This window comes from Helianthus annuus, chromosome 6 (genome assembly GCF_002127325.2).
Source record: "Helianthus annuus cultivar XRQ/B chromosome 6, HanXRQr2.0-SUNRISE, whole genome shotgun sequence".
In the NCBI taxonomy this organism is placed as follows: Eukaryota; Viridiplantae; Streptophyta; class Magnoliopsida; order Asterales; family Asteraceae; genus Helianthus; species Helianthus annuus.
In genome coordinates, this window is record NC_035438.2 from 1,333,025 (window position 1) to 1,350,150 (window position 17,126).

Genomic DNA, 17,126 nt, shown 5'->3' on the forward strand with positions numbered 1-17,126 from the left:
TTTTTAAAGGCAGATGACGATGGTTACAATAAGTGTTGTCTTTGATTTTTAAAGGCAGATAACGATGGTTAGATATTGCATCATTTTCCACATGAATTATAAAATTGTGCAAAGTAGTTCAAGAGTCACAAGTGCGATCATATTATTCAATAACTCAGTCATTTTCGTTTGCCTATTATATAACATTGTGGCTTACTCCTTCTCTTGTGAGGTATTTCAAAACAATTTAGATTTCTATTTTAATGTAACTACTGTTGATTATTTAATAGATCATTAATATTGCTTATAAGCTACAACATCCTGATTATTTTAATATAAGCGTTGATTAAAAAGAAAGTAGTACTAAGATCACCTCCAACGCGTGTAACATAGAGTTGTCCGGGTTTCCAAACCTTGCGATGTGGGATGGGGTTTGAGATGAAGTTTGTGGGTGAGATTTGGAATTGCTAACATGCAACAACGGATAAAAGTGGTGCCCCATTCTCATGTCTCTCTCTATCTGACGCGCATAGGGCTGCAAACGAACCAAACGTTCGGCGAACAGTTCGTGAACTATTCGGCAGGAAGTTCGTTTGTTTATTAAACAAACGAACATGAACAAGAAATTCTGTTCTTTTAGTTAAATTAACAAACATGAACAGAGGTCGTGTTCATTCGTTTATGTTCGTGTGAACGTTCGGTAACGTGTTCGTTAGTGTTCAATAGTTCATTAGTGTTTTTAGTTTTTATATTTATTTAGATACTTCAATATTCCGACAAATTAAATATCTTATAAATGTCAGTGTATTATATATTCTGTTCATGAACGATTGTTTGTGTTCGTTAACATTCGTTTTTATTCGTTGCCTAAAATTAAGAAACAAACACAAACTAACACGAAAAAGTTCATTTCCTTATCAAACAAACACGAACATAAAATCACGTTCGATAAGTGTTCGTGAACGGTTCGCGAACACATATATTTCTTAACAAACGAACACGAACAAGGTCCTGTTCGTGTTTGTTTGGTCCGTTTGCAGCCCTAGACGTGCAAACATATATATTATTTTAATATTTTTAATGGATGTCGGTCGCACTCGCAACCTATGATTTTTTTTCATCGTATATGTGCAAAGTAAAGGTTAGTCGTCAAAAACATCATGGGCAAAAAGAGGGACCTATGGCTTGGCCATGGGTCGGCTGCACCCCAATAACTTTTTTAAATATACAATATTATAATGCATGAGGGAATGATATTTTAAAATACCCAAAAGTGAAGATTTTTTTTTTTAAATTTAATGCATAAGATACAAACTTATAATAAGGGTAAATTACATGAGGGAATGATATTTTAAGATACCCAAAAGTAAAGAAATTTTTTTAAATATAATGCATAAGATACAAACTTATAATAAGGGTAAATTAGTCTTTCATCTAGTGGTGCTACAAAGGGTTTGGCAAATTTTTAACATTTGTAAACTATGTTACTTGCTTAAGTGAAGATATTTACATGACAGTTATCTATGTTTATGACAGTAATTTTGCTTAGCATTGAAGTTTGTCAATACTTAATTTGACTATTGTTGGATCCCGAGTCAGGGAAGATTTTTGAACTGGCCTGAAACTGGAAATCCTGAGGTTAGATAATTTTGACAAATTTCAAATGCTTGAATAAATAGATTTCACTTCGATTATCACATTATATAGTGTTAAATAATCAGTTTCAAAAGGTGTCTTTAAAACAGTTTTGTTGAATCTTATAAAAATTTGATGGATTTTTATCATGATTTTATTGGATAAAATCTTCCTTGCAGATCCATCTTCACCTAAGAACATGCTTAATGAGTTTAGAGTCTCCAATACCTTGACGTCCATCTGTTGTCGACGGTTATTTCTTGGAACAATACTTTGGAAGATTGAAGTTTCACAATCACAAGTCTCCAAAATAAAGGACAACTCGACACACTAATGATTGAAAAATGAGGGGATCTCATCCACTAAGGACTTGATCTTGCAAGAATCTAATAATCCATTGACTTGACCGGTTGGGGAACTGTATTTTTCAACCAACATGGAAAGACCGTCTAGTCTACATTTGCCATCTCAGCTAATGAAATTAGATACAGGTGATGATGTTGTCAAACCTGAAAATGCAACTTCTGAGTCCACTCAGGTTCAAAATGCAAATGAACCCATGGAATAGCCTCGCGATGCATCAAGAAAACGAGTGAGTTACATTTTTTTTTTGGATTTATATAATATCTGAACTCATATAACCTATAAACAAACTTTTGGGCAAGAGCAAAGAAGCCACAACAAATTCAGAGACAATAAATATTCATCCTATATAGAAGCTACGGATAACAGAAGAAGAAAAGAATAATAACAACACAGCTCCTGTTTTGGTTTATGAAGATTCAAGCCAGAATGAACGACCACCTCCAAAAATACGCTCCATTTTCAAATTACCACCCCAAAAAACACAAAAAGAGAGCGGCTAAACCCCGGCGCAAGAGTGGCTCGAGCTTGTGGAGCCGAAGAACCTTAGGTTAGGCCATAGTTATTAAAGCGAGCGCCCATGCGCAAATAAAGCTCCGGGCCCAACAAATCGCCCCGAGTGCGCCTCGTGTAGCCTTTAATAACTATCGGTTAGGCTTTGCATCATCATGTATATCCCCTAACCAACTTTTCTCTGTCATTATTATTTTCCTGTCCATGAAAATTCAACCATCTATGTTGAATATCGTGTTTGGAGATACATGCATATTGTTTTTAGTTAGATCTTCTTGTTCTGAAGTAACTTGATTGATATTTGTTCATCACTTGAATTCAAGAGAAACTAAATTTATGATGACATTTTCTAAGAATATATTTTTGGATAGCTTAGGGGTTAGGTGGTCACTTATCATCGTAAATGAGTCAAGCTAAACCCAAGCTCATGTAAACTCGAACTTGGCTCGTTAACTCAAGAGAGCTCGAGCTCAAGCTCGGCCTGTTTTAAGTTTTATATCCAAAGCTTGAACTCAACTTGTAACTTTTCAAGCCCGAGATTGGCTAGTCATTATTTTTTAATTACTTAATTGTTTATATATTATAAATACATAGTTATTTTACATATATATTTATAATTACGATTACAAATATATGCATAATAGTCTTTATTGTATCAAATAAAAATTAAAATGTTATATTTACATACATAATGGAGGTATCTGCGGGCAGGAAGCGCCCGATAAATTGCCATTTACTAAGGTTGGTGACAAAAACTACGAGCCGACGAAACATACGCACTCACCACAACATGTGGGCATTGCCACTATGTAAATGTAAAGGCAAAGTAGACTTAAAAAGAAAATTGCAATCTCCACGGATATTCTTTTAACGACAAATTTCTGATCACTGACGGACCACTGGAGTATCATCGTGTCATCAGCGGAACAACCCAATTCATGAGGAAAACCAATAAATTTGGGAAAACTCTCTTGTGAGAATTGAATTCAGTACCTAATGGTCTTTAAGCCTTATCTCACCCCAATATGACTAGTGTTAAGTTGTGAAGAATAAATAAACATAATTAGGGAAAGAGAGATTTTTGTTGGATATGTATTTGTGAAGCGTTCGCAAACAAGGCAACGTTGGGTTCGAAGAGTCATGGCAAGAGTTTGATAGGAAAATGAAAAATAACAAAATAATATTAATGCCAATGATCTCTAGATTAAGTGGTGGAGGGCTTACATTTCTCTTGAGAGATGCAGGTTTGACTTCCACTTGGTGCAGAGTGAGGCACTGGTGGGCAATGATAGGAGACCCAGGTAAGCCTGGGTTGGATCCTTGAGCCAAACGGGTTTTACCGTTAATTTCACTGTCGTACCTACGGGCTGGTGGGTTGCCGGGTTTTCCCCGGAATTGGTGGTGGACTCGAGTTACTCTCGGAGTACTCCGTTTGTCCAGTGGGTGCTCCGAAAGTGCTCGTGATTGAGCTTGTTGGCGGTTAAAAAAAAATAAATAATAATAATTTAATTATATTATTATAATAGAAAAAACAGCTATTATAATAATCCTAGTTAATTAAGGATTACTGTAATAATTTACGATAATCCCCAAAATCTGTTCCTTTCCTCAGCCAATACATACATATAAATACCCTTGCCCGTCAGATAAACCCAAACCCTAATCGCCGATCCGAAGTAATTTTCGTCTGTGATTAGTTTACCCTAATCGACCTCTTCTCTCTCTCTCTCTCAAGGTATGTTTGTAATTTTCGTCTGTGATTAGTTTACCCTAATTAGTTGTGAATCATCTTCTAGTGTAGTGTAGTGCGGTTGAATTCGATTTAACGGACAAGCCCCAAAAATTCTTTTTCAAATCCGAACAAGTCTTAATATAATAATAATGCATTTGCTGTTAGGATGTTCACGTTCTTGTTGTTCTTTGCTTCAGATGGCAGACATGCAGGTTGCACCAGTTGACCCAATGAAAAAGAAGAAGAAAAAGAAGGTGGTCATTGAAGATCCTATTCAACACTTGGTTGACGATACCACCGCCCACTTATACGGTAAGACGAGTCTTTAAACGAACCCTATGAACATGAACCGGGCTATGTTCGTGTTCGTTCGTTAAGGAAATGTAGATGTCCGTGAACTGTTCGCAAACACACGTACGGTACAGAAGTTTATGTTCGTGTTCGTTCGTTAACAAAATCGGGCAAGTTCGTGTTCGTTCATGTTCGTTCGTTTAAAGCCTAAACGAACAGTTCACGAACATTAACGAACACAAACGAATATAAACAAAAAAAATTTAACTAAACATATTTGAATAAACATAAACAAACATAAATTAACATGATTGAACAAACAAGTCTAATATATTATAATTCATCCGAAAACATATCTAAATTAAAGTTCATAACTATAATAATTAGTCATATTAATATAAGTAGTTAGAAAACCTAATATTTATATAAATCTAACTATTTATGTATTTACTAAAATTTAATTAAACGAACAAATTTTTTTGTTCGTGTTCGTTCGTTTATTAAATAAACGAACTTCCCGCCAAACAAGTTCATGAACGTTCGGTTCATTTACAGGCCTAACTATCAGCTTTGGTGTCCGCCAGAACTCTAGACAATGACACCGCTTTTTGACTAAATATCGCCTCATTCCGTAGCTTCCAAATGCTCCAAACCGCAACCATGATTATTGCTTGGACCATCGTTTTTTTTTTTGTTTTGTTTCCTGGAACTGCCCTATGCAACTCCACTAGATCTCTGAACCTGAAAGCAAAGATCTGGGGGATCCTACACCAGCTGCTAATTTGACATCAAACCTGACCCGCAAACTCGCAACCAATAAACAAGTGATCTACGGACTCGTCTAACTCCCCGCATAACTTGCAAACCGGTGACGGTACCGGGATATTCCGTCTCAGCAGAGAATCTACCGTAGGTATGCGACCCATCTTCGCTCTCCAACAGAAAAGGTTTACCTTTTTTCGGTGCCCAGCTGTTCCACGGGAACGCATAGAACTCCCCATGGAATCCCGATGCCGCAGACAACTCCTTCACTTCCCTGACAGAAAAACCTTCACCCGATGCCTCACCCCACATCCACTCGTCTTCCTTCTCCATTGCCACACCCATGCACATGTGCCATCATTCTGAACCAGGCACTCTGCCAAACACACCTGCTTGACCCGCTCCAGTTCGAAGATACCCAGGAACCGAGAACATAGCGGAGTTTTCCCAACCCATACATCGAGCCAGAACCTTATTTTGTCGCCCCGCTCGATAGTGGCGACGAAATAGTTTCTAATGTTTACATTAACTTGCAAAAAATCTGAGTCGATTTTAAATATAGAATTCCAAACCCCCGGAACGGACAGCTTCACAGGAATATAATTCCAGGTTCTGGAACTCTTATGCAGTGTCCACAGTCGCGAACACAAACAAATGCAAATGAACAAAAACAATCATTAAGTTAGACATTTTTTACTATTTTTTTAATATAATTATTAACTAATGTTTATGGGAGAAAGTAAAAAAAAAGGGAAAAGTAAAACAAACGAACTTGAACAAACATAAACGAACATATTACCGAACGTTCACGAACACATGCAAACGAACATATTGCCGAACGTTCACGAACACAGTCGAACGAACGAGACCTTTGTTCGTGTTCGTTCATTTAGTTAATCGAACGGAATATCTTGTTCGTGTTCGTTCATCAACTAAACGAATGAACATAAACGAACTTTCCGCGAACGGTTTACGAACTGTTCGCTGAACATTCAGTTCGTTCACAGCCCTACGAGTCATCCTTACATGATATATATATATACATATATATATATATATATATATATATATATATATATATATATATATATATATATATATTTATTTTGAAGTTGTATGTTTTACCTTCTCTCAAGTTTACTAAAATCCAAACTTGGCATGCAGTAGCTGAAACTCTTGAACCTACATTTACTGGTCTGAAAAAGAAAAAGAAGAAACAGGTAAGTTACATACCCCCCCCCCCTCTCTCTACGGTTTAGACTTGTACATAGGCCTGAATACGAGTCTTTTTTTATGATCATATTAGGTAGATGCTGAAAGCGAAGATGTTGATGCTGAAGAAGATATAAATGGTAAGTAGTTTCTGTTAATCAACCAACTGTTGTTACTTTCTTCGATGAACGCTGCTTTTTGTTTGTTTGTTTGTTTGTTACCTAGATCCTGAGAAACCATGGGAAGGGACAGATCGTGATTACATGTATGAGGAGGTACACAATCTTGTGTCTCAATGATTTTTATAAAATTTTTGTTTTGATTTCTCTTTTCGTAAATGTAACAGCTTCTGAGCCGAGTCTTTGACACTCTTCGTGAAAGCAATCCGGAGCTTGCAGGGGAAAAACGGAAAACTATATTGAAGATACCAGAAGTTCTACGTGAAGGAACGAAGAAAACTGTCTTCGTCAATCTTGTTGATATTTGCAAAATGTAAGTGCGCTATAGAACATAGTTGTCCATAGCGGTCGTTATGGTCGCTATAGCGAATAGCGTAGCGTCGCTACATATAGTATTTTAACTACTTTGTAACAGTGTTTATGATATTTCCAATGTTAGTAAGGGTATATATGTAATTGCCTCTTATTATAAAATTGAGATGTTTTCTGGTTTTGTGTCGACATTAGGATGCATAGGCAGCCGGAACATGTTATGACCTTCTTGCTTGCTGAACTGGGTACTAGCGGATCGCTTGACGGGCAGCAACGATTGGTGGTGAAGGGTAGATTTGCACCCAAAAGCTTTGAAGGGATTCTACGCCGATACATGAGTACGATTCTCTTTGCATTGATTGTTGTTTTAGAGGCCAAAGTCGTCTTTGCTGACAAGTTTTCTTTTACAGATGAATATGTTATCTGCAACAGTTGCAAGGGCGGAGATACGAGCATTGAAAAGGACAAGGAGAACCGTCTGATCTTCCTGAAATGTGATAAGGTACCCAATCAACTCGAAGTAAGCGTGTTCGTACGTGACAGAACGTGCTTTTTTGCATGTCAAACTGGGTCGAGTTGGGTTCTTTCGTTACTGATTAATGGGTTAGATATAGGGGTGCTAAACGGGTTGTTTTCGCGGGTTCAACCCGATCTGAACCCGAAAATTTTAGATGAACCCAAACTCGAATATATTGTCATACATTTGGACCCAAACACGACCGTTTAACCCAAATTTTTTTTATTTTTAAATATTTTTATGCAATTTAATATATTAAATGTAAAATTTACTACAAAAACACACAAATTTATATAATACAATTACATTAAAATTATAAAATCTTATGACAATTACTCTTTTTAATTATAATTATGGCAATAAATACACACAATATTTAATTTATGACATAAAACATATTATAAAAAATATAATATAATATAAATGAGTTAAACGGGTCAACCTGTCAACCCGTTCGGGTTGACCCGAACCTGACCCGATTAGCTAAACGGGTTCGCTGGCTCAACTTGAAACTGACCCGAACTCGTTTAGACTAAACCCAAACCCGCGAATTTCGTGTTAGGTTTGTGTCGGGTTTTCGGGTCGTGTCAAATTCACACCCTTAGTTAGATAGGATTACAAAAAAAATGATATCATCCTATAGATATTTGAATAAAGCCAACTTTCAGTCCTCTCGACTCGGTTTCTTTATTAGCTACATCGTATTATTTCATTCTATAATCATTAATTTTTTAAATTGAAATTTGTCTTTTTTTTTTCTAGTGCGGTTCGGAAAGGTCAGTCGCTCCAATAAAGGCGGGCTTCGTCGCTCGGGTGGGACGTCGGAAGGCTGAGACTTAGTTTTCTTACACTGTTCGTGTTGATGTTGATACCAATTGAACGAGGATGTACCTCGTAGTCTTGCTTGCTTTTGTTAACCCTTAGTTTTTAAAACGACATCGATTTTTATTTGTCTAACAAGCACTAATTTACACAAGCATCGAGTAGATCCAACATTGGGGTGATGGTAGGGGTCCCGAGTTCGGATCTTGAATACGTAGATTCAAGTCGCAACAATTCACTTGATTGGGTGTATAATGAGGTTAAGCCGTCTGATGGCGCCATTGGTGTACAGCGCGTTGACCAACATCCACGATACGAAGTGGTTGTGTTTTATGGCGTCGGGAATCCAATCAAAGTTTCAACTTTGATTGACTGGACCTTGATTGGAGCCGATTTTCCTCCATCACAAGGCGCATTTAGGGATGACGTTAGGGTTTACATTGACCCGATCATTGCATTCCTAGCTGTGAACAATGTGCCATTGTTAGTCAATGCCTATCCATATTTTAGTATGTTTTTTTTATCAAGATTATCATGTCTCGACCCGAAACGGCGCGAGTCGAAAAGATACGGGTTGAAACGGTGCGAGCCGAAACGTTGTGCGTCGGGTTGAAACGGTACGGGACGAAGTGGTTCAGGTCGAAACGGTGCGAACCGAAACGGTACGAGTTGAAGGAGTAAGTGCTTCAGGTCGAAACGGTATTGGTCGAAACCGTTGCTGGTCGTAACAGTGTGGGTCGAAACAGTTCGTGCTGTAACGATTCGGGCGAAACGGTACGAGCTGAAACGGTTCAGGTTGAATTGGTGCAGGTCAAAACGGTGCCGATCGAAACGGTATTGGTCAAAACCGTTTGGGTCGAAACGGTGCGGGATTTTCATAGTCATGGTCTCTTTGTACAATGTTTGTGCTACATGAGCAAATTATTTAGTAAACAATATTTACTGTCTACTAATAGTTTTTAAATGAAGGAAAAACCGAAAAACGTGTAGTGTCCACGCCGACACAAACCCTCTCACTGGCCACTGGTCCACTAGTTAACTATGTGCATGAAAACGGGACCATGCTATTCTCTACTCCAAACCAATTTTTGATTTTGGTTCTAAGTGATTGTAACCTACTAAGTTTGTGGTGATAGAGACTCGAGTTAGGTTGATTTTGTTTCATATCTCTTGAAATTTTTAACCAACCTTCTGTGTTCGGTCAGTAATTTTTGCAACTTGAGGTGATCGAGTTAACCTGACACCAATGAATTTTGCTTATCATATCACTTTAGGCTTATTAGGGCAGGCGGGGGTAGAACTTTTGCACATGATGGAAACTTATAACGAGTGAAACAATACCAAACACCACCGCCACCTTACTTTATTACGCGTGAAAGTTATAACGCGTGGAAATTATCATGGCATGAAGAATGAAGATTGTGAGGGAATGTGAGGGTTTATTGTTGAGTGTTGTGAGTGATAGACATTTCCACTTAAAAAAGTTGTGAGTGATGGAATAATGATTGATGACATGGCGGAACTTGATTGGATGTTGTGAGTGATGAGCGGGTGATGAGTGATCACCACCCCCACCCCTCTTAGGGGGTAGGGGTGGTCATCACTCACCACCAATTTATCACTCACAACTTCCAATCAAGTTCCGCCACGTCATCGAGCTTTATTTCATCACTCACAACCTTTTTTACTTGAAATGTCCATCACTCACAACAACTCTCAAAACCCAACAAAGCAATTAAATAAAACATGAAACAAGACCCAAATATAACACGTCAAAAATTAACGTGTTGAAGTTTTCAACGAGTGATGAATTGTGGTGGCGGTGGTGTTTTGTACAACTCCACGCGTGATAAATATAAATCACGGACAAATTGTTCACCACCCCAGGTGGCCTTATGAGTTAATGAAACTTGTTATAAGAGCATTCACATTGAATTTCTCATCCTTAAAACCTGATAAATTAAGGTAGACTCTTTTTGTTTATAAAATAATGAGAACCAGCATTTAGCATCCGCGCATTATTTAAAAGGATGACATAATTTTATTTTACTTAGAAAGAGGGTTATGTGATAATAAAGAGTTAATAGCCAAAATGGTCCCTGAGGTTTGCTCAGTTTTGCCACTTTAGTCCAAAATCCAAAATTTTTAAATCTGGGTCCCTGAGGTTTGCATTTTGTTGCCATTTTAGTCCAAAATCCAAAAACCCTCTATTTTGAGTGTTAAATGATGATTGTTTTGTCCTTTTATGCAGGGGCATTTTAGTCATTTTATAAGTTATTATAACAAATTAAAAAAACCTATAAAACACATCTCTCTCTATAAAGACTCTGCAGTCTCTCTCACTCGACCTGTTCATCCACCTTCACTCTCAAATCGAAACCCCCAAAACCTAAAACCCTAAAACTCCACCACATTCACCGATGTCAACAACGACATCACTCGCAAACTCCGACTGCCGGATGTACGAAGGCGTTGTTTCTCTCTCTAGGTTTTGACATTTTTGAGAGGTTTCTCTCTCTAGATCAGAAATCAAGACCAGACCCCTAATTCTTCTCTAGAGACGATCCATCCTGAAGAAATTACTCAACCAAAGCCATCATCAGAAATCATCAGCGTTATCATCACAAAACAGAAAAGAAACAAAATAGGAAGAAACGGGGAGGGGTTTCTTTACCGGTGAAACCCGTCGGACAAAAACAATTATCACCGCCGCTACAGGCGATGGCGCTGCCGTCTGCCGCCGCCGCATGTCGCCGGAACCCGACGCCTGCTCCCCCTCTCTTCGTATCTCTCTCTGTCTCACTGGATTTCTGGGATTGTTTTGCGGGTGTACATAGGGTATCACGGGGGTAGGGGTTGGGTGTTATATTGAAAGGGGAATGTTGGTAAGGTGGTTGATGTCGTCGGAGGAGAAAACCAAGGGGAGAGGGGTGATGGGGGTTGTGCTCGTCGCCGGTAGACAAGGCGCCGGAGTTATGATCTTCGGTGATCGGAGATAGGGTTGAGTAGAGAAAAAAGTGAATGAGGGAGAGTGTGCGGCTGTGAGTTTTGTTAGGGTTTTAGGGTTTTAAAAGAGAGAGAGAGAGAGAGAGAGAGAGAGAGAGAGAGGAGAGAGAGACAGATGACATTTTGGCTAATAATTCTAAAATGACCAAAATACCCCTGAGGGTAAGGACAAAACAGGGGGTTTTAATTTGGGAATTCTGGTCAAATTTCATTTTTGGACTAAAATGGCAACAAAATGCAAACCTCAGGGACCCAGATTTAAAAATTTTGGATTTTGGACTAAAGTGGCAAAACTGAGCAAACCTCAGGGACCATTTTGGCTATTAACTCGATAATAAAAATTCTTTAATTTGATTGTAGAGATTTAATTTAAAAAAAAAAAAAAAAAACTCATTTTGAAAAGAAATTGATATCTTTTTAATATTAAACAAGGATAATTCTTTTAAATTTTAACAAATACATATATATTTTGTTTTATATGTTTAATTAATATAAGATAAGCAGGAAAGAGATGCGGGAAAATTAAATAGTGGATGCCTCAAATGAATAACACGTGTCACACATTGATTTCCTTTAATATATAAAATATAGATATAGATATAGTATGATATAGATATAGATTTTAAAAGTGTTTATAAGACAAATCTAGGTCGTCCAAGCACTAACGTCAAGTCGACTATTTTACTGTTACGACGACGCCCTGGACACAATGCGCATGGTGGCAACGTTTCAACTTTAGTTTTTCACAGGTTTACGCCCCTACCGCAACTTGGGATTGTTGAAACTAAAAAAAAAGAAAACAGGTGTGTCATTAAAACTCATAAAAAAAAGTCAAGACAACTCTTCACAAACTTTGCAAATATATGTTTGTTAATTGAATAATTGACATGGTTCTCGAAAATGATAAAATCATGTAATTTAGACTGTGTGATATTTTTTAGTAATAAAATTTCATATATGCCTTGTTTTGTACCGAAAACTAAATCAGATTAGATCTTACTCACTCTCATTAAAGCTCATGGTCTCTTTGTACAATGTTTGTGCTAATTATCCATGGTCTACTAATGGTTATTGTGTATTTTTTTTTTCTTCTTCTTGGACTCAACATAGCATTATGAGTATAAGTTTCAAGAAACAACCTACGGGTGGTAATTAATATACTACTTTTACATAATATAAAATGTGTTTGTATGTATATACATCATGCGAAGCTGGAACATAAATAAAGAGTAACGTACCGGTCAAATCAAATGATAATATAGTTTGGAGAGTAATCAAATGAAGCAAAACCCGAATAACGTGTAGTGTCCACGCCCCCCTCAATGAGTCCATTAGTTAACTATGTGCATGAAAACGAGATCATCTTGTTCTGTACTCTAAACCAATTTTCGATTCTGGTCCCAGGTGTGTGTTTGTAACCTACAAGTTTGTGGTGATAGCGACTCGAGTTAGGTTGATTTTGATTCATATTTCTTGAAATTTTTAACCAATCGGTCAATAAACTTCTTTTCATTGTAAATTTGTGGATGCTTGTCAAGAAAAAGTCGTAGACCACCCGAGCTATCCAATAATTGTAGAACGAGCTTTTCGAGCTTCAAACCAATAATCTTAAAAGAAATGTGTGATTCGTTTTTCAATCAGATGGTCTAACTAAACTATGTATGTATGTATGTATGTATGTATGTATGTATGTATGTATGTATGTATGTATGTATGTATGTATGTATGTATGTATGTATGTATGTATGTATGTATGTATGTATGTATGTATGTATGTATGTATGTATGTATGTATGTATGTATGTATGTATGTATGTATGTATGTATGTATGTATGGTTCAAATAAAAACCATTTTTAATGCGAAAACTCGAAAACTAACTAAAAAGCCTAAAAAACACATCAATTTTTTTTTTACAATTTTTTAATTAAAAATCGCTAGTTTTTGTATATATAAAAAAACTTTTTTTCAAAAAAAAAAATAAAAAAAAATGTAGTGCACATGTGTAATAATACACATGTATAGTACACATACACATGTGCACTACATTTTTTTTGAAGTTTTTTTTTATATACATAAAATAGTGAAAAATGGTAAAAAAAAAATTGGTATGTTTTTTAGGTTTTTTTAATTAGTTTTCTAGTTTTCGCGTTAACTATTGGTTTTCATTTGAACCTTCCCTATGTATGTATGTATGTATGTATGTATGTATGTATGTATGTATGTATGTATGTATGTATGTATGTATGTATGTATGTATGTATGTATGTATGTATGTATGTATGTATGTATGTATGTATGTATGTATGTATGTATGTATGTATGTATGTATGTATGTATGTATGTATGTATGTATGTATGTATGTATGTATGTATGTATGTATGTATGTATGTATGTATGTATGTATGTATGTATGTATGTATGTATGTATGTATGTATGTATGTATGTATGTATGTATGTATGTATGTATGTATGTATGTATGTATGTATGTATGTATGTATGTATGTATGTATGTATGTATGTATGTATGTATGTATGTATGTATGTATGTATGTATGTATGTATGTATGTATGTATGTATGTATGTATGTATGTATGTATGTATGTATGGAAACAAAATATTACAAGATCGTGGTGATGGTAAATTCAGTATATATGTATGTATGTAGTATTATGGAAACAAAATGCTATGATACATTAGTTGTTTACTAGTTAAAATTTTGTGGTGTATGAAAAAAAGACAAAAAGATGTTAGATATTTTTTTCAAAGCATGGAGTGCAAAATGCATTAATTTTTTCTATTTTTTTGTGTGAAGAGTTGCTTAATTTAGTTATATCACAACTGTCTCATTGAAATCTTGTCCATATGAATCCTTATATATACTAGCGATCTTGCCATGCTATTTCACACATTACATTGCAAGTCATTACAAGATTATTAGACAAGGCTATATGATGTTTACTAAGCTTTTACTCTTTGCATTTGTTGGCTTTTTAATTTGCACTACTGGCATCGTTGGTGGTAGAAATCTTTCTGAAGAGGAAACAAGGACAATAAGTGGGTATGGTGTGGGTATAGGAGGTGGTGGTGGCGGCAGCATTGGTGGTGGTTATGGAGGTGGAATTGGGGGTGGCAACGGATTTGGTGGTGGTGGTGGTGTAGTAGGAGGAGGGGGAGGAGGAGGAGGAGGCATTGGTAAAGGTGGTGGTGGACATGGTGGTGGTTCGGGAGGTGGTGGTTATGGTGGGGGTGGACATGGTGGTGGTTCAGGAGGTGGTGGTTATGGTGGTGGTTCAGGAGGAGGAATTGGTAAAGGCGGTGGTAGTGGTGGAATAGGAGGTGGTTCTGGGGGTGGTGGTGGTGAAGTTGGTGGAGGAATCGGTAAAGGTGGTGGTGGTGGTAGTGGTGGTGGTGGTGGAATAGGAGGTGGTTCTGGAGGTGGAATCAATAAGGGTGGTGGTGGACATGGCGGTGGTTCGGGAGGAAGAATTGGTAAAGGCGATGGCAGTGGTGGTGGAATAGGAGGTGGTGTTGGAGGTGGAATTGGTGGTGGTGGTGAAGTAGGTGGAGGAAACGGTAAAGGTGGTGGTGGTGGAATCGGTAAGGGTGGTGGTGGTGGACATTATGGTGGTTCGGGGAAAGGATTTGGTAAAGGTGGTGGCGGTGGTGGTGGTGGAATAGGAGGTGGTTCTGGAGGTGGCATCAGTAAGGGTGGTGGTGGTGGACATGGTGGTGGTTCAATGGGAGGAACTGGCAAAGGAGGTGGTGGTGGTGGAATAGGAGGTGGTTATGGAGGTGGCGGCGGTGGCGGAATTAGTGGTGGTGGTGGAAAAGGAGGAGGAATCGGTAAAGGTGGTGGTGGAAAAGGAGGTGATTATGGAGGTGGAATTGGTAAGGGTGGTAGTGGTGGTAGACATGGTGGTGATTCAGGGGGAGCAAATGGTAAAGGTTGTGGTAGTGTTGGTGGTGGAATAGGAGGTGGTGGTGGAGGCGGAATTGGTGGTGGTGGTGGTGGAATAGGAGGTGGTTCTGGTGGTGGCATCGGAGGTGGTGGTGGTGGAGGCTTTGGAGGTGAAATTGGTGGTGGCGTTGGAGGTGGTGGTGGAGGCTTTGGAGGCGGAGGTGGAGGTGGTGGTAGTGGAGTAATAGGTGGTCATGGCGCGGGAGCCCATGGTGAGTTTGTAAAAGGGGGTGGCAACTAAAGCACACTTTGAAGCATGCCTTGTATCTATGAAAATAATTTGGGAGTAAATTGCTATAACCCATCTAGTAATAACTAATCATGCATGTTAGTATTTTATGTATTTCCCATGCATGTTTATTATCCCTTATATGTATTGAGCATCTCATGAAATGAAACTAATTATAAAGGTATGGATAGATTTATGTATTGAGCATCACATGAAATGAAACAAATTATAAAATTATGACTATCCAGTCTAATGAAAATACTTCATCCACCCTTAAATCACCTTATCAATAAAAGCTTTAAACCATGACCACCTTAACCCCACGTACACACATATTTTTGGATCACCAAAATCATGTTTGTAAGTGTTTTCCAATCATCATATTATGAAACTAAAAAGTTCCTAACTTATGTATCCATTAGTTTGATCCACAAAGATACTTAACAAAGAAAAAACAAACAAGTTGAAGATGAAAGGGGCTTATAAACCAACACGGATCTTACATGACGAACTTATATTGATCAAAATCATGATCAACTTTCCGAGTCCAAAAGTTAATATTTGTATGACAAAGGTGGCACCCAAGCATGGAATATGCTAAGGCCATCGATGGATTAATTTGGTTTATAAACAAAGGACACTAGAAAAGGTAATCGTGTCTCTATCCCTATAAATGCTAAAAGCTTAAAGTCCAATTAAGGAGGCCCCCCATCATGTGATTTATTGTTATACAACCAACGAACGTGTGTGTGACTCATGACCCATTCAACATGTTAGTTAACGCCATTATCATTGTCTAAGATAGCAATCGTTATGAGTATATCCAATGTTTTAGAAGTAGGTTTTTATACCCTATTGGATTGGGCTCAGAAACGGTTTAACCGGGTATAAAACTAAATCTTAGTATAAGCTTCGAACTTCATCACTATCATCATCATGCTCAATAAAATCCCACCAATAGCAAAACTAAGGTATGGTCTGAGGTGGCTAAGATGTAGACAGCCTTACCTCTACTCCGTAGGGATAGAGTGACTGCTTCCTAGGGGTGCAAACGAGCCGAGCGGCTCGCGAGCTACTCGAGATCGGCTCGAGAAAAAGCTCGAAACGAGCCGAGCCTTATCGAGCCCGAGCCGAGCTTGAGCCTCAAAACAAAGCTCGTTTGTTTATCGAGCCCGAGCTCGAGCCCCACATGTGAAGCTCGTTAGGCTCGTCGAGCCTTATCGAGCCTTAGTGTAAACGAGCCGAGTCGAGCCGAGCTTATTTAAACTGGTTTACAAATCGACCTCGAACCTAAAAATAAGCTTATTTAGTAAACGAGCCCGAGCCCGAGCTTTACTTATCGAGCTCGCAAGCCTAAAAAGTCTATTACTTATATTATTTTTATTTGATATAGTAATTAATAGATAATAAACGATCCGAGCCCGAGCCGAGCTCGAGCTTGATAAAATACAAACGAGCCGAGCTCGAGCTTTGAAAACAAAGCTCGAATCGAGCCGAGCTCGAGCTTTGAAAACAAAGCTCGAATCGAGCCGAGCTCGAGCCTGAGCTCTCATAAGTTAATCGAGCTCGAGCTCGAGCCTGGCCGAGCTCGGGCTCGGCTCGGCTTGTTT

General features: G+C 37.9%; 2 protein-coding genes across 3 annotated transcripts; both read left to right on the forward strand.

Moving 5' to 3' along the window:
• Positions 1–4,086: 4,086 nt before the first annotated feature.
• On the forward strand, positions 4,087–8,474 carry LOC110864268 (eukaryotic translation initiation factor 2 subunit beta). 2 transcript variants are annotated; one of them, XM_022113305.2, is made up of 9 exons: positions 4,087–4,225; positions 4,420–4,534; positions 6,440–6,498; positions 6,606–6,627; positions 6,713–6,762; positions 6,834–6,979; positions 7,174–7,316; positions 7,389–7,480; positions 8,258–8,474. In XM_022113305.2, the coding sequence occupies exons 2-9, from the start codon at positions 4,420–4,422 to the stop codon at positions 8,333–8,335; spliced, it is 705 nt and encodes a 234-aa protein (XP_021968997.1). In that variant the 5' UTR covers positions 4,087–4,225; the 3' UTR covers positions 8,336–8,474. The 2 variants fall into 2 exon arrangements, with proteins under 2 accessions (XP_021968997.1, XP_021968996.1); XM_022113304.2 differs by having other exon boundaries at positions 6,440–6,495; positions 6,582–6,627; positions 8,258–8,471.
• Positions 8,475–8,498: 24 nt separating this feature from the next.
• Positions 8,499–15,528, forward strand: LOC110866030 (glycine-rich cell wall structural protein). The gene is made up of 3 exons (XM_022115385.2): positions 8,499–8,800; positions 14,352–15,304; positions 15,347–15,528. Exons 1-3 carry the CDS (start codon positions 8,499–8,501, stop codon positions 15,526–15,528), a joined length of 1,437 nt encoding a protein of 478 aa, XP_021971077.2.
• Positions 15,529–17,126: the final 1,598 nt, after the last annotated feature.